The sequence below is a fragment of the Eleginops maclovinus genome, chromosome 11, assembly GCF_036324505.1.
Source record: "Eleginops maclovinus isolate JMC-PN-2008 ecotype Puerto Natales chromosome 11, JC_Emac_rtc_rv5, whole genome shotgun sequence".
In the NCBI taxonomy this organism is placed as follows: domain Eukaryota; kingdom Metazoa; phylum Chordata; class Actinopteri; order Perciformes; family Eleginopidae; genus Eleginops; species Eleginops maclovinus.
Window position 1 is genome coordinate 7,798,854 of NC_086359.1, and position 9,709 is coordinate 7,808,562.

At 42.1% G+C, this 9,709-nt stretch overlaps 1 protein-coding gene across 1 annotated transcript; it reads right to left on the bottom strand.

Annotated features, from left to right (window-relative positions):
- Positions 1-1,669: 1,669 nt before the first annotated feature.
- LOC134872370 (protein FAM200A-like) lies at positions 1,670-4,545 on the bottom strand. Its single transcript, XM_063895649.1, has 2 exons — positions 2,234-4,545; positions 1,670-2,095 (listed from the first exon to the last, which is right to left on the bottom strand). The coding sequence occupies exon 1, from the start codon at positions 4,316-4,318 to the stop codon at positions 2,237-2,239; it is 2,082 nt and encodes a 693-aa protein (XP_063751719.1). The 5' UTR covers positions 4,319-4,545; the 3' UTR covers positions 1,670-2,095; positions 2,234-2,236.
- Positions 4,546-9,709: the final 5,164 nt, after the last annotated feature.

Here is a 9,709-nt window from a genome sequence, read left to right on the forward strand (position 1 = left end):
TCTCCTGCTGGTGTCGCACTGAAACCAGAGCAAGAACAAAACCACAGCTTCTGCTTGGAGCTTGCACACTCTCCTGCAGCCTAAACACACACTCAAAGTTTTTATTAAGCTTTAAAATGTGGGGAAAAGATGTAATTTATTCTCTGCTTGATGTCTTCCCTCAATGCTTGTTCTCGAAACAGTGGCAGCTGTGCTTTAATAAGGCCCTGCTCCGTTGAAACTTTATCTTGTGTGTTTTAATTAATCTGTCAGTGTGTTTTGAATTGCGAGGATCAATAGATGAGTGAAGAAAGACTGCAGGTCGAAGCGATCACTTGTCACCACAGGCCTCAGTTGCATCTAACAGGTGATCAGCCTTGACTAATGTTTGGGTTTTCACACTAACAGACATCAGCGAGATCAAAAACTTGGTGAAACGTTTCATGCTGTTAACAGCTGGACCCTGTTCTGTTACGCCTACTTTCTCTTCGGTTCTGTGTTTCTATCTCTTTCTCCTTCCGACTCACACATCTCTCAGCTGTCAGCGATGTTGACAGGATGTGTGTGATGATGGTGTCTCTGCTATGCAAACTATTCTCATAACATCCATCATCACTTACTGGGAATTCATCACCTGTTTTTTACTGGAAGCTCAGATGGCGCTAATAAATCCATCTTGGTTTTACACAGATGCCCAAAAACACCTACATAATGAAGTGGGCTTAATATCATTCTGGCAGTGTTGGGCAAGTTACTTCCCACTATACATATTACTTATTACTGTCTTTTTAACGTAATAACTCACATTACATTATTACTGTCTCTGAACTGTAACATCTTACACTACTTTTGCGTTACTTTGAGTTACTTTCACCAAAATAACAGCAAAAGTAAGGCTTTAAATGCTAAAATGTAGTTTATTGCAGCTCAATAATTAAAGCTATCTATCTATCTGGCAGTACATGCTGAAAATTAGGAAAAGAACTAGAAATTAAACTCATGTTCCGTTTAAGTGGGCTGGATAATATGTGATACCGGTAACATGACGTCTCTGTGTGTTATTAATAACATGTTGGTGGAGCCTCTGCACGGCCCTGTGACCTGCTGTATATGAACGAGTCTCTATGGCAACATTAGCTCACCTTGTCATTGGTGTGTTAGCGGGGATTTTGCTGACAAGCTTTCTAAAAGCCGGCCATTCCACAGAGGCCAGAGGCTGCAGATCTTCAACACTCTGCCACGAGTCTCTCAACTTCTCGGGCTTCAAGCAGCAGAGCAGACCCAGAGAAAGCTACCTTCTGTTGCTTGGCCTGCGCAGGAGTGCTGTGTTTTTCTTTTCTGTTCTCCGAGCAAGCAGCTCTCAATCGCAAATCGGTTTCTGCAGCCATCTTAACCACCTTACTAAATTGTTTCTCTGGTGTCAGAATGTCTCGCGATGTTTGTGAATAAAGGTTAAAATGTGGTGTAACTGCCTTACTGAGAATTGTAACGGGTATTATATTACCCAAATTTCAGAAGTAATGCGTTATATTACTGTATTACAGCAAAAAGTAATACATTACCGTAGCTCCGTTACTTTTGTAGTGTGTTACACCCAACACTGCATGCTGGTAATGTCTTTCTTCAGATAAATACATTAATATCTGTAGAGATTCTATGGCATACTGGTCTATCAGTCAGCTAGATCAGGGGTTTTCAACTGGTTTTGTCCCAGGGACCACCATTCGGACTAGAAAGCAATCCGCGGCCCACTGATGTGCCTGCGCGTGCGCGTGTGTATTTGGTGTTACATGCATAGCTCAATGCATGAAACATGAAAGAGAGGCCACGCAGATTTTATAATAATAAAAGTAGATTTATTAAATTAAATTAAATTAAAGATTATTTTAAAGAAAGAATAAAGAATAATAAAGTGTTGTGCAATTCAGTATTGGGAAAAGTAACTAAAAATGTCATGCAAAGTCAGTCTAGGTGTGTGACAAAACAACAACGGAGAACAAAAATCCAACAACACCGGAGAACCAAAATCCAACAAATGAAGACCAAGGCAGCCTCAACTGCTGGCTGGTCAGGGCTTTTATAACCCAGCCAGGACAGACCTGTCACCAATCACCTGCTGTAGAGACAGAGAGATTGAGAAAAGCAGAGAGAGATTGAGAAAAGCAGGGAGAGAGAACAGGCTTACCATTAACACAGGGCGGGGCCTAAACCCGCCAGGGTCGTAACAGTGAAAACATGGGAGAATTAGGCCTACCTGTCAGTGTGATATCTGGGCGTGGTGAAGTCCACACAGCCTGTCTATTCGTGGCGAAATGGTAGACAGAGACAGTCTCATGTCATTCTCTGGATCAAGCCTAGCCCTGTACTTATTCTTTAAGTACGCCAGTGTAGAAAAACCACTCTCACACAGACATGTGGTTGGAAAGGGCAAAAGACACCTCATTGCTTTTGCAGCAAGCTGTGGAAATTCTGTCTGGCAACTTATCCAGAATTTAACAAGGGGCTGTGTGTCGTACATATGCCTCCTGACAGAGTCTGTGGACATCTCAATCAGCTTATCCTCTTCCACAGCCGTCAGACTTGACCCTACTGATGCATCGTCACTGAATGGGAGCAGGATCCACTTGCTGTCACGGCGCCACTCTTCCGAATCAGTGAAGTACTTTGCGAATTGACGCACAAGCTTCCTCAAATGCTCACATATAGTGTCGTTGATGTCAGTGCTGTCAGGGTATTCCTCAACTGAAGGAAACATCGCCAAGTTATTGCTCTCCACTCGTTCGATCCACTTTGACATTTTTTTCACAAATGCGTCGAGCTTCTCGTAGAGCTGCATGACGTTTGCATCTCTCCCTTGCATGGAGCTGTTCAACTTGTTCAGCTCTGCAAAAACATCTGTGAGGTACGCCAGCTTAGTTAACCAGTAACTATCGTTGAAATTGGAAGCCAGATCAGAATGCTTCTCGCACAAGAACTCGTAGAAAGCTCCGCGTAGTTCAAACACACGGGCGAGCACAGCGCCGCGAGACAGCCAACGCACCTCTGAATGATAAAGGAGAGAGCTGTGTTCACTTCCCAAGTCATGGCATAGGGATGAAAACAGGCGTGTATTCAATGCGTTTCGTTTTATGAAGTTGACCGTCTTGACAACGACATCAAACACACCACTGAGCTCAACACTGAGATCTTTGGAGGCGAGAGCCTCTCTATGAATCAGGCAGTGTGTCCAAATTACCCCCGGAGCCACCCTCCTTACATGCGCAAACAGTCCAGTCTTGCTGCCACTCATGGCTCGGGCCCCATCGCTGCATAATGCAACGCACCTCTGCCACGAGATATTGTGCTCCGTGAAAAAATCGTCCAGTGCTTTAAATATTTCTACACCGGTAGTTCGCCCGGGCAGTGGTTTGCAAAAAAGAAATTCCTCGCACATAGTGCCACTGTCCTCGTATCGCACAAATGTTAACAGTTGCGCATCATTAGTAACATCTGTCGTCTCGTCGATTTGAAGGGAAAACAGAACTGTCTGAAGTTTTGCCATCAGCTGGTCTTTGACATCATTTGCCATTTCCCCAATTCGTCTTCCAATTGTGTTGTCTGACAACGGAATAGTTTTTAATTTGTTGGCACATTCTTCGCTTACCATAGCTCTGCACATATCTATGGCTGCTGGCAATATAAGCTGCTCTGCAATGGTATGGGGCTTCTTACTTTTTGCAACCCTGAGAGCGACCAGATACGATGCTTTCAGTGCGTTTTCATTTATTTTTGCACTCTTCCTCATGGTAGCCTGCTGTCCTTTGAAATCACGCAACATCTGTTGCATGTACTCAACGGGTTTGGCCTTCAAGTGGACGTGATGCGTCTCCATATGCCGCGTAAGTTTCGACGGCTTCATAGCTTCATTACAGAGAATTGTTGAACATACGAAACACAGTGGTACCTCCTCTCCTGCTCTGTCTGTCGTCACTGTGAATCCATATTTAACATATTCCTCATTGTATTTTCTTTTTCGTCTTTTTTGCGAAGTTGACGCTTCGGAAGCCTGTCCTTGCCCTATCGTGGCGGCCTGTCCCTCTGTCGTGGCAGCCTGACCCTCTGTCATGGCAGCCTGTCCCTCTGGCACTTTCCTCACTACAAAACGATCCATTGGTGCTAGATATATAGCTAGACTAGTACATATGTAACAAATGTTTGCTGTACTACAACCTATCTTAAAATACTCTCGTCGGCTATGCTTATAAATGTGTGTCAACTTTGCTCGCAAGACTGTACGTAATGAATAATAAGTGAGGTTAGCGACGCAACTCATTACCATTAGCGAATCACAGGCTACCATAGACTGGATAGGCGCAAGGCTACATTCTGTCAGCTTGAATTTCCTTTATATTATTTTAAACATATTTTTCACGATATGTAACGGTATTCTGGAAATGTGTTGAAATATCAAAGCGAATTTATATTAAAAAAAAACAATGGTGAACTGATCAACATAGGCTCTTGTCACGGACCACATGCAATGCCGCCGCGGACCACCAGGGGTCCGCGGACCACCGGTTGAAAACCCCTGAGCTAGATTGTCGGTCCACTACTTTGATACAACTGAAATATCTCAACCGCTAATGGATGGATTTCCCTGAATTGTTGTACAGACGTTCATTGTGCTGGGAGGATAAATGCTTCTGACTTTGGCATTCATCTGACCTTTTATCTAGTGCCACCATGGGGTTGACATTTGTTGTTTTGAGATCCTGTCCCCCACAGAATGAAACATTATCAATATTTTCCTTTTTCATATGGTAGCATCATCATTAGAACTGTGTCTTTGTTTAGTAGTTTTTGCATTTAGTGTTATACCTTTTGTTTGGTTAGCTGCAAAATGATACACAAGCAGCTTTTCTTACTGATTTGCTCCTCAAAAACATGTTTACTGCCCCTGGGGGATGATACAAATGTCAATTTGAAAGAAACTGAGGGTTCTGTATGAGCAAAATGCACCTGGTTTAACTTCAAGTAACCACTGAACAACACTGAAACTGAATGGTCTATATATTTTTTCTGACATTTTGTTTTTTGGCGGAAGCACTGGTTTAGAGTCGGATCCCTGCTGATCTTGAGCTCTCTTCTTGCTTGAATATTTTCAGTAGCAATCAGCTTCAAAATATAAAACTCTTATGCTGACAGATTCCTTTTTTTTCAGGAGTATTTTTCTGCTCTTTGGGGGGGTGTTGGATTGTGGCCCGAGTTGGTTCACTCTTCCTTATTGTCTTTATTTTCCCTCCTAGCAGCAGTAGTTTGGTTCCATATCACAAGCTGTTGGCATATGCTCTGTTTTAACCCTATCAGAGTGTCCATTCATGTGTGATGTGAATGGCTGATGCTCTGTGGAGAGGATGGCCTCACGCCTCATTAAGCCCAATACTCCTTACCATATGGCAGTGAAGGGTTTTTCTTCTCTCACTCTTTCCTTCTTGCTCCAGTCTGACTGGTTTCTATTCCAGTTCTTCATCTCATCTGTTAGTGAGTATCTCAATTTCCATTCTTTCTTTCTTTTTTCCTTAACTTTTTACCTCATGTCTCATGGGCATTTAACCTTTTGGCTTCTGTACTGGTCTCAACTTTATCCTTTCCTTTGCTATTTTAAAGGAATCAATCTCCCATCAGTGACTAATACTATCATGGAAGGAATTTCTTTCTTTGTCTTTCTCTGCATCAGTGAACCTACACAAATAAATGCATTATTGCATCAGTTTTTCTTACTCAATGGACTATAATTTACTTTACTTTAAATACAAAGAAATCCTAATTAATCATACGCAATTTCACATAGCCTATAGTGGTATATACTTCCTGAACAACAATAATTCTCCCTATTAATGGAAAAAGGTGTATGGCAAAGAAATGTGTGAATCAAAAAGTGCGGCAAGTTCTTACAAGGTGAAACAAAGTCGACATACTGCTCCCCTAATCTGAGTGACACACCAATATCAAAGAGCAGCAGGCACAGGATCCTCCATACACAACACAGTCCAATCCGTAGTCATTCACACACACATTTTCTATCTGTCTCTTCTCCCAATGCTATCTCTCTGTTCCAGCTCTCTTTTCTTTTTCATTGTGTTTCTTTTCAAACTTATCTGCCGTCCAGACCACCTCTCTATCTCTGTCTGGGCCTCCATTCTGTCTTGGTCTCATCTCTTATAGCTTCTCTGTCCTTCCGTGGAGTTTGAGAGTGAACGGAATAAACTCACAGACATACACACACACACGCCACACACGAGCGGCAGGTGATCTTGAGGCCCTCCAGAGTTCATTTGGTCACTCTAATCTAATTTCACGACACATTGAGTTAAGTTGGTGCAAATTAGTATGCTTCCTGTGTTTCTCTAAATTGTATTTGCTTTGGGAGGGTTCCTGCAGTTTGGGACAGCAGGTGGTCGATAAGTTAGGGGTGAAGGGCGGTACAAGTGCGTGTTTCCCAGTGTATCAGATTCTGTCATTTCGGCTTTGCAGAGAGATGGATGTAAGATTTGAAGTCGCAGTTGGGTGTAACCAGGAGTTTTGTGTCGTAGCCTGTTAAATGATATGAACGATTCAAGTCATTTAATTCACTTGCCTTTGTTGTTATTTTTTGCACTTCTCTAGGGCATGACTTTGTTTTTGCGTGTGTGGGTGTGCTTCAAAGTTGAAGCAGCTGCCCTGAAGCTATTGTCTGGCTGCCTCTGCTGCTCTGGTGTTGTGTCTGTCCCAGCACTCTCCACACAATTTATATTTTCCTCCCAGGGGTCAAAGACTGTGCAGCTACAGATATTTGTTTTCTCAAATGAATCATTCATTTAATCATCTCAAGTGTACTTTTGACATCCTTTTCACCTCAGGAACTCGAAGGCGAAGAGATGCTGAGAGAAGCGGAGAGGGAAACGTTTGTATTCCAGATTTAAAGTGTTGCGTTTGTGGTGCCAAAATACACAGCATTAGACAATACCGCTGGTCTATATGAGATCACAGAAATGGCACCGACTTACAAAAAGCATTTTATATTCAATATGGTCCATATCACGTCCCTCGCTTTCTTTACATCTCCCAGAGGCTTTTCCTTCATGCGTGCACCTCATATTGTCTTTTCCTTGGACTTGATCTTTTATAAGGATAGTTCTCACCATGAGTTGTCTATTAAAGGTTAGAGCAAAACCAGAAAGAGCGCAAAAAAAGTTTCCACTACCCTAGAGTGGAATCTTTTACAAGAGAATCTATTACAACTTCCCACCTGCCTACTATACCCTCTGCTAACCCCCATTCCTCCCTCTTTTTTTTGGATTGCTGCCTGGTTCTACTGAGCTGTATGCATGAGCTAAAGTGGGGCATTTCAGTGTGGCTATATATTATACACATTTTTGTCGCTAAAACCTTGGATGTAGATGTGTAAATCTAAATAAAAGTCATGTACAGTGCAGCACAGAAGCACAGGATAAAACCGAGGCCCATGAGCGTTATGGATAGAACCACAGAAGAGACATTTCCACTGTGGGCCTCCATACATGTGAGCGTGCATGTGTGTTTGTGGTTGCTGACTGTGGTGTGTCCGACAGGGTTGGAAGACCTAAAGAAGTGGAAATAACTTCACTGTTTGCCTGGGCAACTGCTGTGATCTGTTTCGTTGAACTGCAAAAAATCCTGAGCCGTAAGGGCAACCGCACAAGGATGCATGAAATAATGATGAAAATAAATGGAGAAGGAAAGGGAAGGGTAATGTTGGAATCAATATACACAAGAAACATTGATTAGAGCTTGATTATTAACTTTCTTTTAATCCGTCTTGAGGTTCCTCTGAACTGCAACCTTCTGGACTCAGTGAACCCGCCCATGCAGGATGAGCAGAATATGAATTAAATAAGCAGCTTTAAGATGAGTAAAAAAACCTCAGTGTGGCTTGGAGTTTTTAGAAACATATACTCTGTTTATCGAGTCTTATCTAAACGTTCTTTAAATGCATTGGGCCAAGGTCTATCAATTCAGCTCATGTTTCCTAATATCCACTCGCTGTAATATGTGTAAAGGTCTAATGACATTAACACTATTTATATATCTATAAATACATGCCTCTAAGTTTGCTATTCATCAATTAAGGCTTTGATTATTTCTCTAAGATCTTGTGTTTAAACATTCTTGACAAGGCGTTTGGCTTTCATACTCTGGTCATTCAAAATGTTGCTTTCAGGGTGGTCTCTCTTTTTCTGTCCAACCATACTTTAACTCTTTAGTAAGAAAAGGGACACTCCATCTTTCCCTTACCGTGCCTCTCAGTATTCCCAACCTACAATTAGGACAACGCTCTAATAAGGACTATGACAGAACGTTTTTTTTTTACTTTCATAGGATCATGTCTTGCAGTCAGATCATGCACACAATGTTTATGTTGGAGTTGTGTCAGGACTCTAAGATGAATCTATCTGACATGAAACAGTAGTCGCTTTGTATTTTTTCAACCTCACGCTGAGTACATTTACAGGCATTTGGCCTGAGCAATAGGTGTTGCCTGAGGTCGGGTAAATCATCTGATTTGGCCTGCGTTCTGTCTCACTGTTGCAAGTGATTTAACTTTGAGAGTAAGGATGTGTCAGATTTAATGTCAATTTAGGAGAAGCAACATTTCTGGTGCATCTGGCCCAAATTCAGCTCTGTGGTTTTGGACCAGATTTACTGCAGCCTACACACCCGAGAGCACAGGGTGCAGTTTAGGAAGTTCTTCATACTCCTTGGAATAAATCTCTTAGTTTTTGAATAACATATCCATCCCGCATAATGTCGCAGTCCAAGTGCTACTAGAAGATGTTCTCAAATCAAAGTGCAAAGACGCCAAAAACGCAGACGACATCTACATTACTGTAAACTGTGGACACACTCAGCTGCATTTGCTTGAAGATGTTGCTGTACTCCTACTACAGGCATCAGAGGAACTGAATACAGGAGGGAGTTGCACCAGCCATCTTTAAATGTATGCCTGGTGTCATAGCTGCTGTCACTCACCACAGCTTAATGTTTTCACATCATGGCTCAGCAGAGCGGAACTGTTGCAGAAAGTGACAGCAGATGGTTGGTTGGAAGATGAAAAGAGATCCATTTTTCATTGATCGGATGCCCTACTCATTCAGTTTCACACAAAGGGAAGAAATAAATCTTTTGGTTCTTATCCATGTCTTGATAAAAAAGGATTTGCAAAAAAAGGATATGCTTTAGTGAAGTTTTCTTCTCAACGCCAACTTCATAAAAAGAAATACATTCAGCCACAAATCAAAAGGAATACATCTAAAAGAAGATCAATAAAATAAGCAATGTCAAAAATAACTCTTGCTTTATACAGCATGCATGCTAACATACACAAAATAGCTCTGAGATTTATGTGGAGCATCTTGCCAGGTTAGTTATTGTTTTAAAAGGCAGTTGTGACAGCTTAATGTCCACAGGTTAATTACGGGCTGTATCTTTTATAAGGCGATGGGAAGAGAGTGTAAACAGTGTCTGCTAATGATTGTACTAACCAATCCTCTCAGGACTGTCATTGTGGATTGTAAATGGAGGAACCCTGTTTTATTGGTGATGCACAGACTAACGGTATCTCTACACACACATGCCATGTTCCACACAGACACATAGACACGTCCTCGTTGTTGAACAATCACAACACTGGCCGGCTGTTGAGATTTTCTTGGTGCGTCGCTCCAGGGGACAA